At 38.8% G+C, this 21,599-nt stretch overlaps 1 protein-coding gene across 3 annotated transcripts in view; it reads left to right on the top strand.

The window, feature by feature from the left end:
* LOC124877689 (netrin receptor UNC5C-like) overlaps positions 1-21,599 on the top strand; it is a 348,599-nt gene that overhangs the window by 253,205 nt on the left and 73,795 nt on the right. For all 3 annotated transcript variants that reach the window (XM_047381101.1, XM_047381100.1, XM_047381103.1), the window contains exon 5: positions 16,381-16,561. In XM_047381101.1, the coding sequence (XP_047237057.1) occupies positions 16,381-16,561 (181 nt within the window). The remainder of the gene's footprint in view (positions 1-16,380; positions 16,562-21,599) is intronic.

The following is a 21,599-nucleotide window of genomic DNA, read 5'->3' as shown; positions in this document are numbered from 1 at the left end:
TAATTTTATTGCAATCAATGACATCCACATTATCCAGTATATCCATCTCTAGCATTGTCAAAAACATTGTCTTAGAAGCAATACAGCTAAACACTTTTGGCTGAAGTGTTTTACTTTTAACGAGGATTATTATTTCAGTATTTTATTTCTCCAAAAGTCCTCTTCTTTGTTAATTGTTTGAAACAGCAAAATCTTCTCACAATAGTCTAACTGTTTTGTCTAATATCAACACAGACACACTCTCACACACAAACTTCCCCCACATCCAAGCTCACTGTTGGATTAAATTTCTATTAGCTTTTCTCGATTGAGTTTGAAGATCGTTGATTAGCCAGTAATGGCCTTTGTTACTGCGCTAATGAATAGCTTGATTACTATTCTACTTAGCAACACATCAGGGTGCAGGTGGTGTGTGTGTGTGTTTTTCAGTGTGTGTATGTTGGTATTATCTAGAGATAAACACACGCGGACAGTTATGGCCAATTGTCTGGGTTTGTGTCAAGAAAGCTGATGGCAGCAGAAGAGAAAGATAGATGGCCTTCTCTGGCAAGACTCATCTCTCATTCTGTCATTCTCCTAACCCTGCTGATGCCCATATCGGTTCTTTCCCCAATGTGTTTCCTTCCAGCTGCTCTCACTTTCTGCCTCCTTCTATCTCTTAACGTCTATCTTTTTGTATTTATCCATGCTTCACACTTCTGCCTTCCTTTTATCGTTCTGTATTTATATCTTTCTCTTTATCTCTTACCTTCATGTGTCTTCTGTCTGTTTTTAATCTTTGCTGCTGTATCTGCTTCTTCTTTGACTGACTTGCTTATGGTGATGCATGTTGTTAGGTTTGGGCAGTTTTCTTGCGTGTGTGTGAGTAAATAAGAAAATGTGAATGTTTCATAATAGAAACAAGCTAGGCAATTATCATGATGGTGCTATGGATACAAGTCCCAGCCAATAATAAGGAGTGTGGGACATCTGGCTGTGATGTGTTCTCCAAGATCTGAATGTACTTGCAGGGGTTCAAGTGGGGTTTGACACAGCAACAGCTGAACATGCAGCCACGTCTTTAAAGAAATAAACAGAAATGTATAAGGCAAATGTTTTTTAATATTGGTTGACTACATTCTTGTCAATTGTTACAAAATACAGTTTAAAAGGAACTCTTTAGGATTCTAAACATAAGTAGCAGAGATCAAAACATGTCAGAAGCAAGCATAACTCTAAAGTGAACCACCTTCTAGCATTTTGTAAAACAGACTTCATCTGGGGATAAAAGTTCAGTCCTCTATACACAGTCTAGAAGCACCTGCATTACATAGTATCAAATTAAGTAACATTTCTATTGGGTCATTGCTGCGACATTTGAGTTGCCTTTGCACAAGTCTTGGTAGCAGTGGCCAGTGATTGTCACAGGCCATTTCTAAGATGATGAGGACAACCTGCTTAAGTTCTAAATGTGCATCGGAATGAGGAAGGAAAGGGATTTAACAGTAGAACTCCCAGGGCTGTCAATTTGACGGTTTTGAAAGTTTGACATGCCACAACCCTAGTTTATTAAAACTGTTATCTTCCTGACATCCTGACTTTTTCTAAACCTGTGTCTTGTGTATTCCTATGTCTCTATATAAAAAAAATAACGAAGTAAATAAGAGTTCTAAGTATTTCTACCTGTAACTTCTACAGTCGTTGTTTTGCTGGCATGCGTTGCCTAGCAACCGCCACTCTAGAAGGCTGTCTGAGATTGAGATCACTAGCATCCTACAAATGGCTTCTAGAAGGAGATTTTCTGTTCAAGAGGCATTGAAAATGCTTAAAAAATTAGATGAGTGTGATTCTGGGGATGACGACTCTTGGTCAGTATTCAGTTCCAGTGATTGTGAGTCAGAGCGTGAGCCTCCTCTGGCTAAAAAAGACGTCCCATCAACAGGAGGTGGTGACGCATTATTTCAAGGTAGTAAAAGACTTGCCTATGTAATGATTTTATCATTTTATGCTATAGTTTACAGATTAGTAAACTAATAATCTATATTCTATTGATATTACAACAGTGTCACAATCAGTTCTGGTTCAGAGACAAAGTGATGAGCCAGGCTATGGAAGCAAATCGTTACCATATTTCAAATGAAAAAGCATTTTCAGAAATGCTTTTTCATTTTAAGAATGTGGCTGCATTGTTTGACTCATAAATGAAATTTGTAATCAATAATCCTATTTGCATTTTAATTTTCTTCTTCAAGACTGCTCATTCTTTCACTTAATTAAAATGAAAAAGACATTTGAGATTTATTTTTCAAAATGTACCCCACCAAACAGATACCAAAATTCAATTTGAAATGTAAAATTTGAAAATGAAAAAGCATTTCTGGAAATGCTTTTTCATTTTAAGAATGTGGCTGCATTATTTGACCCATAAATAAAATTAGTAATCAATCATCCTGTCTGCATTTGCATTTTCTTCTTCATGACTGCACATTTTATGCCATAATCAAAAAGAAAACAAAGCAGACATTGCTTTTTCGTTTTCGTTGCCTGCCCGCAAAGTACTGCCCAGAACTCGAAAATGAAAAAGCATTCCGAGCGGTGGGCACAGCAGAGTGACGTCAGCAGCCGCTATTCCTCACCTCCCTGCTGACTGAGCTACCCATCTTGTTCGGTAGGGGGCGCTGTGCACGTCTGCATTGCATTACATTGCAAACGTGCCGAGAAATTGATTGAATTGCAGCAGGGCCGAGCTCAATTTGTGGCAGTGGCAGGCAGAACTGGTAGTTCCGGTGGCAGCCTTATGGCCTGGGACATCCAGCGTGTTTTTAAGCATTTATTTATAATTTTCTGTGAGTGACAATTCAGAATAGCCGCTCTATAATAAACCGGCTGTTTGTGCAATAAATATTCGTCATCCTTTCAACACGTCACACATACACATAGTGCTATTTATTTTCCATGTCAAGTAAATACAATCACCTTATGTTATGGGTCTAAAGCTGTTTATTAAATAATAATCAATAATGAAATAATTATTTAAAGGTAACAGGCTATAACAATAATGACAACCCATTTGCCGATAATCAGCATCAGCTTCCACAAAAACAGCGGCAACCGCATTGGCAAGCTTTTACGGCCGGTCTGGCACTTTCTGGCATCCTCGCGGAATCCCGTGCCACCCTGCGGCAGGCTGTGGCAGTTCCGGTGGCAGCTTTGGTGGCAGGCTGTGGCGGAACTGCCACAGCCGGCCACCGCAACTACCAGTTCTGTCTGCCACTGCCACAAATTGAGCTCGGCCCTGCTGCAATTAAATCAATTTCTCGGCACGTTTGCGATGTAATCAGAATCAGAATCAGAAAAGCTTTATTGCCAAGTACGTTTTTGGACATACAAGGAATTTGTTTTGGCGTAGTCGGTGCAATACAGTACAAATTAAACAGTATAAACATATCTACAATATAATATAAATATATGTGCACAGTTTTAAGTGAGTGAGAGTAAATATAGAGCAGTATAAGATGCAAGAGCAATGCAATGCAGACGTGCACAGCGACCCCTACCGAACAAGATGGGTAGCTCGGTCAGCAGGGAGCTGAGGAAGAGCGGCTGTTGACGTCACTCTGCTGTGCCCACAGCTCGGAATGCTTTTTCGTTTTCGAGTTCTGGGCAGTACTTTGCGGGCAGACCACGAAAACGACAAAAGCAATGTCTGCTTTGTTTTCTTTTTGATTATGGCATAAAAATGTGCAGTTGTGAAGAAGAAAATTCAAATGCATATAGGATGATTGATTACTAATTTTATTTATGGGTCAAATAATGCAGTCACATTCTTAAAATGAAAAAGCATCTCTGGAAATGCTTTTTCATTTTCAAATTTTACATTTCAAATTGAATTTTGGTATCTATTTGCTGGGGTACATTTTGAAAAATAAATCTCAAATGTCTTTTTCATTTTAATTAAGTGAAAGAATGAGCAGTCTTGAAGAAAATTAAAATGCAAATAGGATTGTTGATTACTAATTTCATTTATGAGTCAAACAATGCACCCACATTCTTAAAATGAAAAAGCATTTCTGAAAATGGTTTTTCATTTAAAATATGGTAACGATTTGCTTCCATACCAGGCGCCTAGACCCCAGCTATAAACCCAGCAATCCAGCTCACTGACCGGAGAGAAACTACAAATCAAGGTACTGATAATGGAAAAAGAAATAAACAATAAGTTAGGCCATAGATAGGTATAGCAGCCTAGTAACAACAATCTATTCTGTGCCTTACAGTGTCTTCATCACAAGACAATTGCACATCTGGGAGGGAGGAGGAGATATGAAAAGGATGGCTCTGTGTGGACATTGGTAGGGAAGGAAGAAAGTAGAGGGAGATGACAGAGCCAGAACGTGTTGACAGAGACAGAGGGACACACCACGTACGCAAATTGCCAGATCCAAAATACCCAGTCCACATTCCTCTCCCTGCTGGATGCCGAAATTCTCATTCACATTCAGAGCTGCAATGTGGCTGAGGTCCACAGAGTTTTAGGAGATGATTCCTCCTGGGACATGAGTGTGGATGACATGAAGGCGGTTTTAGCACTGGTCTGTGTCCGCATAGTCAAAAGGGTGCGTAACATGGAGCTATCCAGCTTTTGGTCAGATTAGTTTTTCTTTTTTTTTTTTATTTACCCACCACTCTGTTATTTTTCAATACTATTTATAAATAATAATAAAACATTATACATTTTTCATCAAAACTACTTTTAATACTTGTCAAAACCATAATTTTATAGCATGCAAGAAAACCTTTAGCATTCTGGCCAATGGAATGCGATGGCATCATCACCACCACGTTCAGAATCCTCGCTGTCAAATTGACGGGCTTGGGAGTTTTACTAGTGTTATTATTGCGGGAGCCCTAGTGTTAAGTGACTGGTTGTGGCTGGGTTGGTGCTAGATGCTCTGCTCTGGCTATTTTGGACACCAATGGGATTTTAACACACAGCCATCTCTGAAGTTGGTACAATGTTACAAAAAAAACAGCATAGTAGCTAAAATAACCACTCACTATAACCAAGGTATGCAGAATGTCTAAACGCAAAATGTCTAAACACGTCAAATTTTGAATCAGATGTCCTATTCTTCTTTAAAATCACACCAGGTGTCACTCCTTTCATGTACAACTTGTACAGGACTATAAAGCATTTTGTGTTCAGTAGACATCACTTTAATATAATGTTAATTAGAAAAGCACTGCAAAGCTACCCTGGCTTGGTATTCAGAATGCAAACCCCAAAGTCCTCTTAAGTCATAGGATGTCTCTAAAATATTGTGACTGGGTAATATCCAGTAATTATTTTTTAAAACGTTTTATATCAATTGAGCAGAAAAAGGCTTAGAATGCGTTATGGTTTAAGATTATATATAAACTCTGCCATAAATATATTATTATTTAATGAATGGAAATAAAACTGGTGTCCCCGTAAGGGACAGTTCTACCTTCAGTTCTAACTTTAAATGCATCAAATCTCCCTCCAATGCCTTTTTTTTTACCATCCAACACATTTTGCAATGAAAGGAGTTGATTACATTTCCTGTAACAGGAGGTGGGGGTTATTTGGATTATTAAAGCACGGAAACACCCACACATTGATTAATCACTTTGAGAGCTCTTTAACCCACTCATCTCTGGACTTATACGGATCCAGATAATATAGCTAATCAAGAGGATAATCCTCAGTGACGAACATGCATATTAACACTTCAATTACTCACACACACACACACACACACACACACACACACATGCTGAAGAGTAATATTTCCATGATTTCATTGCAGAATCACACTTTAATGTTATTGGTTGATTTTGTGTTTTGTCATTCCCTTATTGAGAAGCTGCTACTTTGGAATATATTGGTTAGGATTCGGCACCACACTCTCCAATATCTTAGCCCTTATCAACTCCCACATGAGACTCTTTGTAGTGGGTCCACAAAGCATGTCATATTTTAGCATTTGGCGCACAGATATTCTTTGCTGTTTATCTTACTCCTTGCTCTGTGGTCTAACCGTTTGTTTTGCTTTAGCAAGTTTTATTCTGTGTTTTTCTCTGTGACACTTTCCTACTATGTTATTCCTCCTCTGAGGAGCAGATGTGTCACAAAGCTTTGCAGTTCAAAACAATTTCTGTTGCTCAAACAAATGGAGGCATACATACCTCTCTATATCTTGGTCTACTTTTATCTCCTACTCCAGCTGAAGCTTTGTTTAGCTGCCAAACAGAACAATATCTCAATAGATGTGAAATACATTGAACTGTTCTGCTTCCATGGTTTTACCAGATAGCATGAAAACCCATGAGAGCATTTACATATCTAGATGTTTTCTTTGCTCCTCACCATATATGATATGTTGGAAATATTCTTTACTTCTGGTGTTTTACTAAAAACTGACAAATCTACTTTTATCTGTACTGAGTTGCATTTCAAACAGAAATGTACCTCAAGTGATTCTCTGGGGTTTAGCAGAAATAAATAAACAAAGCATGAGGGTAATGCATGCTTAAAAAAACCAATCTGTTTTTGTAAAGAAAAAATATATGCACCTTTTGTTGAAGCTTTATATGTACAGTGTGTATATATATACCTTCTCAAAATATTAGCATATTGTGATAAAGTTCATTATTTTCCATAATGTAATGATGAAAATTTAACATTCATATATTTTAGATTTATTGCACACTAACTGAAATATTTCAGGTCTTTTATTGTCTTAATACGGATGATTGTGGCATACAGTGTATATATACATATATATATATATATATACATATATATATACATATATATATACACTGTACATATAAAGCTTCAATATATATATATATATATATATATATATATATATATATACATATATATATACACTGTACATATAAAGCTTCAATATATATTTATATATATATATATATATATATATATATATATACACATATATATATAAATATATATATACGGAAAGTTCTGTTTTTCTATCATTTCCTTTGTATGTGTATGAAACTGCTTGTGCCATATTTCCAAAGCAAAAGAGACAGGTGAAATGGGGGCAAAAGTTAAAACAACAAAAATCCACTTTCCCTTGGGGTTGGTTTGATCCAGTCAACCACCGTCTGCCATTCATACACACACAAATGAACGGATGCACACAAATATACACAGTCCTTCACTTGCAGTGGCTAATGATGCCCTGTTAATGGCAGGATTGCAACCACATGTGGTCCCTTTGTCTGGAGCCACCAGAGCACACATCAGTCTGACAAGCTTCAACCTTCAGCAGTCATCAAAGATCACAGCTATTTTCAGCACATTATCACACAAGACCTCACAACCAGCATTAACCCTTAAAGAGCAGAAGTGCTGTTTGCCTGCTTCTCCTAATCAATCCCATGCTAATGTGTAACATAATGAGTCTGGATTCCTGAGCTTATACACTAAACAGCTATATTTGTGCAGGACGTGTTCCAGTGCTGTAGTCATAGTCAACTATTAGGGTTGGGCAGTATCAAATATTTTTGGCCCAATAAGCCTTTCTAAAAAAAATAATGGAGTATACTGTATCAATGCCTAAACAGGCTTGTGTTATTGTGTTATAACTGTATTTAATTTAAGGTAGTTTGAAGTTTTATAATTTTTTACCATTTTACCGTTTCTTTATTTTTAATCCTTTGCAACAATTAACTGTTACTTTTACTGCAATCCTATCTCACAACAATGTCATAAAAACAGATAATCACTGAACCGAAAAGTTCTTAATATTACAGTAAGATTACAGAATCAACATGTCCTCTTTAAAGGTTTTTTCTTTTTAAGAAATCAGTCTACCAGTTTTCTAATTAGCCAGATGCAACCTGGAAGACTACAAGTCACTAATCCCTCTTTCTGCCTCAGTGATTCCTGGAAGCTGTGAGGAGTGTTACCTGTATGACGTTTTCCTGTGGCTGAATAAACCTTTTAAACTTTCAGTACTGTGTCTGGCTGAATCTTGGGTCCGCCTTTTTCTGATTCATAGCAGAAAAATCTGGCCAAAAATGGACCCATCGCCAGCACAACAGTGGCGTACCCACGTTGATGAGACCCTTTCCTGGTTGGGTTCCGGCATGGAGGAAATAATTTCCACATTACGTCCTGGCAATCCTGTCGTCGAGCCGCCACCGTCACAAAGAAACCACACCCAAGTAACACGGACAACAGCAGAGGTAAGGGAGCCACGCCTCTCTCCGCCTGAGATGTTCAGGGGAGACTCAGACCAATGTCGAGCTTTTCTAACTCAGTGTGAAATTCATTTTGAGCTTCAGCCATCATCCTTTCCCACTGAACGTTCCAATGTGGCGTTTGTTATATCTCTGCTGGCAAGAAAGGCAAAACAGTGGGGAACTGCTGAATGGCATAACAGGTCTGCATCTTGTAATGTTTATGAAACTTTTTCCAAGAAACTCATTCGATTTTTTGACCCGGTCATTCGTGAGGCCGCAAGAGGATTATTGTCCCTCAAACAGGGTGATCAGCCTGTCTCGACCTATATCATTGACTTTCATTTGTTGGCTGCAGAGAGCCGTTGGAATGAGGCAGCACAAATGGATGCATTCATGAAAGGATTAAACGAAGACATCAAGGATGAGCTAGCAACCCGTGACTACCCTTCTTCCCTGAAACAACTCGAGGATTTGGCTGCTCGCATTGATATTCGGCTGGCAGAGAGAAGGAGGGAGAAGCGCCATGAGAAGGGTCGCTCATCATTAACTCAGGTTTCTGCACACCGGTATGAGAGAAGGAGTCGGTCACCTCTCACTGAGGAAAATGAAAATTGTGAGTCCATGCAATTGGGCAGAACTAAGATTACCCCTGAGGAGAAAGATCGGCAGAGAAGATTCAAGCTCTGTTTTTATTGTGGAGAGAAGGGACATTTAGCACTCAGGTGTCCACTAAAAGGACAGGCTCAGCAGAGGAAGGGAGGTCTCTACTGAGCCGAAGTCAACTATCTGCCTCCTCCTTCTTGTTTCCTGCCCATTTTCAAACCTCTTCTTTGTCTCTCCAGGGGGCCGTGTTTATTGATTCAGGAGCAGATACTGAATTCATGGACAAAACATTTGCAAATAAGAACGGCATAAATCTTATTCCGTCAGCTGACACAAGAAACGTGCTAGCTTTGGATGGTCACAGCATGAACAATTCACATCTCAGGATGGAGGAGATTACCTTAACAGTTGGACGTAATCATCACGATAAAGTAACTTTCATGATCATTAATTCACCTGAACTTCCTGTAGTCCTAGGGGCCTCCTGGTTGCAGAAACACAACCCTCACATCGACTGGAAGAAAAAATAAGTTCTGGGTTGGTCTGAGTCCACTGACTGTCTTTTGTCTGCTGCTACGGAGGTCAGTGTGGAGAATGAGGTTGAGGAGACCTATCCGGATTTATCCAAGGTACCGCAAGAATACCATGATTTAAAGGAGGTTTTTAATAAAATCAAGGCCACAGCTCTGCCACCCCATAGACCTTATGATTGTGCTATTGATTTGCTTCCTGGCACATCACCCCCTAAAGGCAGAACCTATTCATTGTCTGGTCCAGAGCACAGGGCCATGAAGAGTTATGTTGATGAGGCATTAAAGGCAGGGCACATTCAACCTCTTCCTCTCCTGCAGGTGCTGGTTTCTTTTTTGTTGGGAAGAAGGATGGTTCATTGAGACCATGCATTGATTATAGAGGCCTTAATGAGATAACAGTTAAAAATAGATATCCCTTACCACTCATGAACACAGCTTTTGATCAGATCCAGGGAGCCAAGATATTTTCTAAGCTGGATCTAAGGAATGCATATCATCTGGTCCGAATCAGAGAAGGAGATGAGTGGAAAATGACTTTCAACACGCCTACGGGCCATTATGAATACAAGGTCATGCCATTTGGACTTACTAATGCTCCTGCAGTTTTTCAGTCATTGGTCAATGACGTTCTAAGAAACATGGTGGGTCAATTCATATTTGTTTATCTTGATGACACACTGATTTATTCTCAAGATCTGGAAACCCACAGAAAACATGTCAGAGCTGTTCTCCTGCGTCTTCTCCAAAACCAGTTGTTCGTCAAGGCAGAGAAATGTGAGTTCCACATAACTACCACTTCCTTTTTGGGCTTCATCATTTCCCCAGATCAAGTGCAGGTCGACCCCTCCAAAGTTAAGGCAGTATTGGAATGGCCTGTTTCAACTGATCGCAAGCAGCTTCAAAGATTTCTGGGCTTCGCAAACTTCTATAGGAGGTTTATTAGAAATTACAGCCTGGTTGCTACTCCCCTAAATGCTCTTACCTCTTCCAAGGTGAAATTTGTGTGGAATAAGGATGCAGAGAAGGCCTTCAATAGGTTAAAGGAACTCTTCACGTCAGCTCCAGTGTTACGGTCTTCTGACCCAGAGAGACAGTTTATTGTGGAGGTGGATGCCTCAAGCACTGGGGTCGGAGCTGTATTAAGCCAAAGAGGTGAGGATGATCGTGTTCACCCATGTGCCTTCTTTTCAAGGACTCTGTCACAGGCTGAGTGGAATTACAATGTGGGAGACAGAAAGTTATTGGCTGTCAAGTTGCCGTTGACAGAGTGGAGACATTGGCTGGAGGGGACTAAGGAGCCATTTATGGTGTGGACTGACCATAAGAACTTGGAGTACCTGAAATCAGCAAAACGGCTAAACCCCAGACAGGCTAGGTGGGCTCTGTTTTTTGGTCGTTTTAATTTCTCCCTATCTTACAGGCCAGGGAGTAAAAATGGCAAACCTGATGCCCTATCCCGGATTCAAGAGCCTGAAGAATCTCAGTCTGCGGGTGAAGAGGAGTTTATCCTTCCTGAAACCGTCAGGTTGTCTGTGTCCCGAGTGGAGGTGGAAAGGGAGGTCCAGGAAGCCATTAGAGATCTGCCTATCCCACCATCATGTCCACCTGACCGCTGTTTTGTCCCTGAACGCCTTGTGCCTAAGGTACTGGGGTCTTGTCATCGCTCTCGTTTAGTTTGTCATCCAGGAATCAGCAGAACCATTCAGACATTTCGAACTCAGTTTTGGTGGCCATTGCTGGTCAAGGATGTCAAAGACTTTGTTGCTGAATGCACTCAATGTTGTTGAGCTAAGCCTTCTCATCGCCCCCTGCGGGGTTGTTGCATCCTTTGCCAATTCCCCCTCGCCCATGGTCACATATTGTGATGGATTTTGTGACAGGTCTACCGGTTTCTAATGGTCACTCTGTTCTACTAACCATAATTGACAGATTTGCAAAGATGGTTCATCTGGTGTCGTTGGAGAAGCTTCCATCTGCAAAGGAGATGGGTGAGATATTGACATGAGACGTTTTCAGGCTCCATGGAATCCCTAATGACATTGTTTCCGATAGAGGACCCCAGTTTGTGTCACGTTTTTTGGAAGAAGTTTTGTTCTTTGTTGGGAATTTCTGTTAGTCTCTCTTCAGGGTTTCATCCTCAGTCTGATGGCCAAACCGAGAGAGCCAACGAAGAAGTAGAAACCAAACTTCGTATCTTATGTGAGTCTGACCCAACCAAGTGGTCACAAAATTTGCCCTGGGTTGAATACGCCATGAACTCTATGCAATCAAGTGCCACTGGTTTGTCCCCTTTTCATGTTGTGTTTGGTTTCCAGCCACCCATGTTTTCAGTTCAGGAGAGAGAAGCTTATGCTCCGTCCGCCCAAGCGGCTGCCCTAAGAGGCCAAAGAATATGGAGAAAGGCCAGGAGATCGATGATCAGAATGTCACTGGTTCAGTCAAGAACAGCCAATCAGAGACGGATCCCTGCCCCTAAGTACCAGGTGGGGCAGAAAGTTTGGCTCTCCGCCAAGGACCTCCCATTAAGGGTAGAATCCCGGAAATTGGCACCCCGATTTGTTGGACCTTTCCCAATCTCCAAGATCATCAACCCTGTCGCTGTACTACTGAGATTACCCAACTCCATGAGGATTCACCCCACGTTCCATGTTTCTCAGGTCAAGCCCTTCGTGGAGCCCCGACTTGATTTGCTGCACTTCTTCCAGCAACAGCGCAGAGACGCTCATCCCCTCCCATCCCTGAGTTGCTGCTGTACGTTTTACACTCTAACGTGTTGAATACAACCAGAAAAAAACTGAGGTACTTTCTCTGAGACAAACCGACATGAAATAGGAAAATGTTGAACAATGCCAAATGCTACTTGTGGTAAAGTTGCAAGCTAACACTACAATACTGATGTTTGAGAGGAATATAAAAAGGTCAGTAAAGCTGCTATATCTGCAACAGTGAAGTAGTAAATCTACCAAAAATGTTGCCGTGGTATCAAAATGGTATCGAGTATTGGGTATTTTTCTTTTTATCGGTAAACTATTTCGGGTTTGAAATGGTATTATCATGACAACCCCAGGTGTAATATATTTCATCTGCACAATCCTTTATACTGTAAGTTTGCAAGACTTTTAAATGCTGCAAAAAACTCCTGTTTTGATAGATTTTTGCATGTCCTATGTGTAAAATGTTTCTGTTAAACATTTTGCAAATTTTTTAACCATAAAGGAATGCCTTAATGCAAAATGAAAGGTCACACTGCAGTTCACTTCAGACTGACAATTATGGCCTGCATTGATCTTCATGACCAAGGCGTTCTACTAGAGCGTCACAGATCAGAGAAAGAAACAGGTGGAATTACTCAGAGGGAAAAGTTATTGCCAAGAATAACACTGAATTCTCTTCTTTCCCCATCTGAAATTTCCATTTTCTAATGTGAAGGGAGGAGGAAATCAAATGGCATGAATTAAACAGCACAGCTTGGACGTTTATGTTCCTACCATAAAGATTCGAAGGGCTGAATTTATGAGGGTTTGGACCAGTAAATACAGCACTCGGGAAATGTGATGAGGCTCATAAATAGAATAGTTTACCGCTGTCTTACCCTTCACCCAAAGCACCTTGTGAAAGCATATGTTCAAAGCAATTCTTTACAGCAACTTTAGAGAAAAGTCCACTTAATACAAAAACCATTATTTTGTTGTTTTCAGTGATGGAACTGTGAGGTAATAAAAATAAAGATAAATAAATAAATAAATGTACCTACCTCTAATACGTTGTCAATGTTTGTTTTTAATACAGCTATCTTGAAACTATCCATCTTTTCTGACAGAGTTAAAAGCTAAAGCATACAAGAGTAGAGCTACGCATTTGGTCTGTTGAAGGCAAAATTTGACATAGAACACATAAAATTAAACCCAATTTATTCCAGTAAAATAATATCAAAGCATAAAACCAGGAACATTCTTTAGCTAAGTATTAGCCAGAATAAATAAGCAAGCTATTTCTACAGTTTACAAATTCAATGTAAAATAACGGGGCCATCATTGACAGGAGAGCTTGATGGCGTATCTCACTATGGGACCTTTGGCAGTGAAAGAAGTGAAGCTACCATCTCAGCTGGTGACTTCAAGGCAGCAAAATATGTTAATCAAAGCAAAAGCTGCCATTATTTCTGGTTTCTGGTTTGGTTTGGTTGAGAGCCTACAGGGCAATAAATGGTTTCCTCAGGAGAAACCTGGAGCACGATGGCAATCAAAATCCCATTTTTGCAACCTTGGAAATTGATGATGAGGCTTTTCCAACACAGTGGTTAAATGAGGAAGCTACCTCAACCTCAAAAGGTTGAAGCAACTGTAAGGAGAAACAGTTCACATTTTATGGCAGCTTTAAATCAGTGGATGAAATGTTTATATGCACACAAGTTCCAAGAAATTAAAAACCATTTTTTTTATTCAGAATGTATATAGGCATTTATTATTGGAGCTATAATTTTTACTTTAGTAGTAGTTATTTAACTAAAATGCTTATTTATATTGCATTTTGCAGTGTAAAGTAAGCATTTTATAAATACACTGCAGTGAAATTTCAGGAAAACTGGTTCAGAAACCTGGCTGACATTTGATTATATACTATATACTTTCATTTTTCCTTATCTCAAGGGCAATATAAGTAAAAGATACCATGTGAAATTTGCTTCTTCCATGCTAGTTCACATCCTAAATCTTAAAACTAATTTATTTTTCTTTACTTATTTATTATAACTGTTCTGGTGTTTTATTGAAGGATTTCCAGACACTATCAGATATCTATCTTTTTATTCATAATAAAGCCTTTAATCCTTTAGTTTTTCATTTACCTGGAATATTAAAGGTGACTGCTACTCAAAGCTGTTCTTTGCAGAGCCTCTAAAAAAAAGATTTGTTAAATTATCCTGCTTGTTCCACTTAATCCACTTTTTATTTATCATCAACAGATAATATAAACAAGACTAGTTTACGGTGTACCAAGAAGAAAACAAATATAACAAATATAATAGATTAAACAGTTTTTTCCAGAGCCATTTTATTGTTTTTTGTTTTTTTTTATTCTCATGTATAACAGTGTCAGTCAGATGGGTGAACTGTAATAAACACCGTTTTCCTTAGCCAAGAATATTCAAAATAACAGCCTGATGGGTAATGGAGTTTTGACGAAAATTCAATCTGGAAGACTCACCTCCACCACCGGCTCCGTACTATGACTCCATCATGCGTCTCCGCTCCAACCAATCAACGTCAAGTCCGCATTCCTCCTCAGCCAATCACCCTTCAAGGTTTCGCTTTTAAGGATCTCCAACCACGGATCTCCCTGCTCTCCTGCCGAGCTTCAACTCTCCACCACCCCATCACCACCTTCTGGCTTCCTAGCTCCTTCCAACTCCCTTATTATCGGACCTCCACTCCATCACCAGAATCGGATCCTGGGGGAGAAGACATCTCTAATCTTAATCCTAAATCATTCATTCAAGCTCATATCATTCATAGCCCCATTTCTGTCAGTCGGCCCCTGGGCAAGCTGTGGCTACCATGTGGTGTGCAAATGTGTGTATGAATAGTTGGATGACTGAATGTAGTGTATAACGCTATGGAGTCCTCAAACTTGATATAGCGCTATACAAGTGCAGGCCATTTACTATTTACGTTTTTTTCTTTTTTATTTAGGTAAAAGACAATTAATTATTTTTAGTACATGGAAAAAGGTTGATTTAATTACCAAGGTAACAGATGTGTTTCAGTAGTAGGGTGTATACAGTTAACGTTTGTAGGATTAATTTTATATCTTAAACATAAGTGCAAGTCCCCAGTGGTGATTGCTCTAAGACTGCAAGAGAAGCTCAGCTTCCCCTAAAATGTAAAAAAAATAAGTGATCAAATTTATACTGTTGTGTGTACATGTCATTGACTAAATATGCGCTACAACGCGCTCAACCTTTGTTCAGAATCAGCTTCTTATCCCTGGTAACGACACGGCTTTCCTCTCACTCATTCCTGCAGCTTCACATTGCTTTAAACAGTGATTCAACAGCGAAGCAAAAATGCTGGGCTTTGTCCCGCCCATCGGACGCTCAGCGTCTCTGGGGGTCTATGGGGCAGCCTCGGCTGCAGCGAAACGAGACGAGTCATTGGATAAATGCTGGGCTTTGTCCCGCCCATCGGACGCTCAGCGTCTCTGGGGGTCTATGGGGCAGCCTCGGCTGCAGCGAAACGAGACGAGTCATTGGATAAATGCTGGGCTTTGTCCCGCCCATCGGACGCTCAGCGTTTCTGGGGGTCTATGGGGTAATGGGCTGGCCTCGGGTGACCTGTACGCTCAGCTTTTGCATGATGATTGGATGAGGCTGAATCCCTTTTTGATTGACAGTGAAATGAGCGAATCAGCGATCTTGAAATTAGGCTTCCCTCCTTGAAAGACCAGCATCCACCACTGCAAGTCTCGTATAGAGCACATAAATAGAAAGTATAGAAAAGCATTTCAAATTTTGATTAAAGTTAAAATGAGCGTTTTGCATTTCCCACCTTATATTTTTTATTGTTCTCTTTTTCTTTTGATTACTGCATTGAGGTCTGGCGTTGGCTCTTTTACAAAAAGGAGCAAAAAGCATCTTACATAATGTAGATGTAAAGGACCATACCAACAGACTGTTTATTAAGTCACATATATTGAATGTATATTAAAATTGTAATGATTCTTCTTGCTCCTCCTTTTCTAATCAGCATTGGATAATCCTGTTTCATTTTTGCCTGACTTTGATTTAGTAAAGTGAAATGTGATATTTGTATTTTAAAAAGAAGAGTGCAAAATAAGGCTGGACTTAAGATCTGTTTTCTGAAGAGCAGTGTAATTAATGTTTGTTTAGATCCTTTATGCTACTTGATGATTCATGGCACCAACAGACCTATTGAACATAAAACAAGTTTTTACATCAGTTCAATTTGACATCTGTTCTTTTCTTTTTATTTATTCAGATGTTTTTGTTTTCTCTATGTCCCAGGTGGAGTGGTTAAAGAATGAAGAGATAATTGACCCAGCGGAAGACAGAAACTTTTATATCACCATTGACCACAATTTGATCATCAAACAGGCGCGTCTGTCTGACACAGCCAACTATACGTGTGTAGCTAAGAACATTGTGGCCAAAAGACGAAGTACTACAGCCACTGTTATTGTGTACGGTAAGTTTGCAAGCTTATGTTTGTATGGATCTAGTCTGCTAAAACTTCAACTTTTTAAAAGTTGTGTTTTGGACAGAATGATAAGCCTTTGACAGAGGAAATGTTTTTTGTTTTTTTTTATCTTTAGCCCACAGATTTTTTTATTTTTATTTACATAGCTTTTTCCTACCTGTCGCATACAATTGGTTGTGATACCTAGACGAAAGCTTTTGTTCTACATTTTATTTCTTATTTTTAATCAGCCCTATATTTGCATCAAACATTACCTTTAAACTAACCCAGTTAAACCTATCATTTTCCCCAACCACCAACAACTCACAGTCCCACATTTAGTTTTTAATTAAAACAGTAGGGATTTCCAAATGTGCATTTTCTGCATACAATCCCAGCTTAAAATTGATTGTACTATATATTACCTTGTTTGTATTATTGTACTATAAATTACCTTGTCAGATGTGGAAAAACAACAGGAAGAAAATAATATGGCACAGAATATTCTAGATCAGTTATGTAGTTGGTTTGTTTTGCAGGCAATGTTCTTTCAGTGCAGTTATTGTTTTATCTTTGTTGAGGTGAAAAGCATGCCTTGCTCTCCCTTTCTTTCTTTTACCAAATGTCAGTCTTTCATAGGACTGTAGGAAGAATTTTGAGGAAAAGAAAAACTACCAGATATAAAAACAACCAGATATAAACACATGCACACATCGAGTGTTTCTCTCAAATCTTACACTGACTTTATTCTGGAGTGTTTCAATCAAAATAACTAAGTCTGTGTTCCTGTTCGATACAGACAGCAAGAGATGGGGAGGTTTGACACTGACATATCCTTACAGAAATAGATTGTTCAATCTGTGGTTCAATCTTCTTGCCTGTACGGGCTTGGCTGACAGTGTTGACAAGGTGAAATAGAAGAAAAAACACAGGAACATAGAAAGGGAAAAATGAAGCAGCTATGAATAAAAGGCAAAAAAGTGAGGAGAGAAGTGGAAAAGAAAATCTTTAAGAAAACAGCTGACAAAAAGTGTCCCTATCTTAATTTACCAGGTAGCCTGAAGCTAAACTTCTAATTGAACTTTCAAACTTGAGTGGGCAACTATTTAGGAGGCCGAAATTGAACTGTCATAAAAAATGTATTTTGCTGATTTTAGCTTTGTACCTGATTCAGGTCTTTCTGGCTGCCTCATTTGTTTGTAAACTCTATCTGTCCTGGCACATATTCTTTAAAACACAACTGCGGTAATAGAAATTAATGAAGATCTGACATGGAACTGTTGGGACCCACAGCCATGGATTACAACATGCGGTACGAACTTTTCTGGAACTTTCAAAATAAATCGCATTAACCTACTTCCTGCACAGCCAGGAAAAGGGTAGTGATGGACTCCCCGTGACTTCACTGTTTTGGATAAAACCCCGCTTTTGCAAAGCTTCTGCCTCTTCCACACTGATCTCGAGAGGACCTGGATAGGAGAGACAGCACGCTAATGTCTCTTTGCAGGCAAACAGACATAACTCTTCAAACAGGATCCAAGAGTGTCATACGATCAGCCGATCATAGTTAAGTACGAATGAATTGCTGTTTGTGTATCCGGTATTCATTCATGAACGAGGGTAATTAAGGTACAAGCGTTGCTTGACTTTCTCTCTGAGGTCTACAGAATCAAACTGTGTTATAGAGCGTTCCCAGCAGAGACCCCGTCTCTACGACGCCGAGTGGAGCGGTTTTCCCGGTCTGAAGGAAGGACAACGGGACCGCGGCACTGTGGTTGCAGCTGTAGCGTGCAGTTTGGCCGGCCGACAGAGCGAGCCGCCCCTCCACCCACAGCTACGGAGGTTAGCTGAAGCTAATCTTTTGTTCAGAAAGCTTTCTTCAAACTTTGTCGTCGCCCGGACAACTTTTCCTCAGCACGGTTCACATACGAGGTTAGGTTTGGGCAGAGTGGTAGAAGTAGTTTAGAATGAAATAATCTAAAAGTTTTTCATTTCATGAAGTTTGGTTTTGTTTGTGTTGAACTCAGCTATCTTAGTGCTAGCAGGCTATCTGCTCAGCACGTGCTCAGTTTTGTGTTCTGTGTTTGTGTGTTTTTAAAGTTAAGACTAACTTTATTTAAAAGGGTAATTTTAACACAGAAGATTCATCATAACGCGCCGTCCGCCCTTGTGCATTTTGACCCCTTTATTAACGGTATTTTAAAGGTGTGTGTCTGATTCTGGTGCTAAGCTATCAGCTTCTTTTGTTAACTTTAACTGCTAACAGCTAAGAACACATGCTTGCCTACTAAAGATCATCTACCCAGAAAGGTTGTCAGTTTTCAATCCAGTAAATAATATTTCCCTAAACATTATTTTACTAAACTTGATAACTAAGTAACATCACTAAGCCCCATTTCCCAAATTTCCAAAATATTTCCTTAAATATTTTACCATTTCCTTAATGATATTTCTTTAAATATTATTTATTAAATAAAGGCAGCTAATGAGACACCGTTGAGAATTAGTCATACAGAAGGTTGGTTTTATTCAGCAGATCATTCTTTAAAACATTATTTTATTAAAATAATATTTTATCTGATCTTGCATTGTGAATGGTTGTCTAAACGTTTGCTGATTATTGCCTAAGTTGGCTCCAAGACTAACTTAACGTCACTTCCAGATTCTTCAAGATAATCCTTGGTTCTCAAACATAAACATTGCATGGTAATGTTGCATAACTCTTTTGGTCATGATTTCCAGTCATCTTTAATCAACTTGTTTATATTGTACATAGTCCATTAGTCTTCCCTATTCTTTAATTCTGCTTGGTAGTTTAGTTGGATTGTTTTAGCATAATAAAGAGTTTGTTGATTGAAACATGTTTGACTTTGAGTTGACATATTTGTGTTAATAAATTCTTGTATATTAAGAAATTGTGTGAATTCATTCCATGTGTGTGCAGAGTTTTGCTGTTCAATAATGTCAGTGCTTGGCTCACCCTTTTGATTTTGTCCTAATACCACCGCCTTACTAGGCTGGTATTCACAGGATAACCCTTAACAGACCGAAATATTATTTCATAAAATCTTAAAATCTTAATTTTAAATAATATATTCATATTCATAATCACAACAGAACAATATAATAAACCTTAGAGATGTACATATAAAATGTGCAAAATAAATAGTGCATATAAAGAAAAGAGAGATAAAATCACAATTTTGATGAGGTGTGATTACAAAAAGTAAGATGTGTCCTTATGCAATTATATTTCTCTCTTGGGCTTGCTTTGACAGAACTTTAGTTGTAATTATAATGTTCCAGAAGATGTAGATTATGTTCTACCTAACATTTAAATTGGATTTATCACATTCTTGTGTTTTCTAAACACAGTGAGTTAAAATAATCTGGTGTGACACTAGCTTGATGGTGAAAATGAAAGTCATTTATTAATCTGCCCTGTCAGTGAACCAGTTTCTTACAAAAAAAACAAAAACCTTAAACACAAATATGAGGTAACATTGGGTCAACACATCACAGACAATTTAGCAGAGAACCAATTTTCAATTGTATCCCTCTGCACTTCATAACTAGCAGCCTCAATACACAGTTTTGTCCTGTGTTGTAACAACACATTCAGTCAGTCAGTCATTTTCTACCGCTTCTTCCATAGTGGGTCGCGGGGAAGCTGGTGCCTATCTCCACCAGTCTACGGGCGAGAGGTGGAGTACACCCTGGACAGGTCACCAGTCAATCGCAGGGCAACACAGAAACATACAGGACAAACAACCATTCAGTCACACGCAATGTAGAGAGACCAATTAACCTTATATTCATGTTTTTGGACTGTGGGAGGAAGCCAGAATACCCAAAGAGAACCCATCATGCACGGGGAGAACATGCAAACTCCATGCAGAAAACCCAGGACCTTCTTGCTGCAAGGCAACAGTGCTACCAACTGCGTTACCGTGCAGCCCATAACATATTCAACTAAGTTGAAATAATACAAGATACTGTCTTCATGAAAATGAGACAAAACAAGACAAGCTTTCATCAAAATGATACTGATTTAACGACTTTTCAATTTGTGAGGAATAGTTTAGTCCAGGTTTAATTTGTCCATGTTTTTTTGTTTTCATGCTTGTTATATTCTAAGGTGGTCCAAAAGTAAAAAAAAAAAAAAAGACTGAAAATGGTCCTTTTGTGTTTTAATAAATATGAAGGTTTCATATATCTCAAATTGTGTTTTAGAATATTGCTTTTCAGTATGCACACATCCATTTCATTTTAAACAGAGTACATTTCAACCACACACTGCACAATATGTTATCATACTCAGATAGCAAGGCTTAAGAGAAAGTAGTGCAGAGAAATAAATAAATTAAAAAGAAAGATCTTCAGAAAGCCTCAGAAGAAAATAATCAACACCATGTGAAAAGAGTTTAAGTGCATTCATTTAAAAGGGACATGCACATTAGTAAAGATCAGTATGATGTACATATATAGATATGGCAGAATTAGCAAGACAGCTAAGGGTCAAGATAATTCTATTTCCTTAGAAGCAAACTGTAAACAAATTAGCAGTACTTTAAAACTTTTCCACAACACTGTATTTGACTGAAAACTTTGGGCTCATAATGACTCTTTAAAGTGACATTAATTTAAGTCAACCAATCGACCTTTGTTTATAGAGCACTTAACACCAAAAGTTACCAAAATGCTGTATAGGTCCATGCTGTACAAATGTTAAATAAAATAAAAACAATAAATCTGACAAATAAGTCACATAAACCTACACAAACAAATAGAAAAATAAAGAAATTAACAACTAAAAACAGTAAAAAAAAAAACAGTAGATAAAATAAAAGAATTACAAGAACCACCAGATATTTCTGCTCAACTGGAATAACAAGCCAAATTAAAAGGATGGGTCCTGACCGTAAGACAAAGATCATTCCAGAGTTTGGGAGCAACAACAGATAAATCTCTGTCTTCTCGGGTTACTAGACAAATCCTACGGACATCGAAAAGCAGCAGGAGTTCTGACCTCAAACGGGAACATGCT

Source organism: Girardinichthys multiradiatus, chromosome 12, assembly GCF_021462225.1.
Source record: "Girardinichthys multiradiatus isolate DD_20200921_A chromosome 12, DD_fGirMul_XY1, whole genome shotgun sequence".
NCBI classification, from domain to species: domain Eukaryota; kingdom Metazoa; phylum Chordata; class Actinopteri; order Cyprinodontiformes; family Goodeidae; genus Girardinichthys; species Girardinichthys multiradiatus.
The sequence above is the reverse complement of the archived record's forward strand: the minus strand, read 5'-3'. Positions and strand labels throughout refer to the sequence as shown.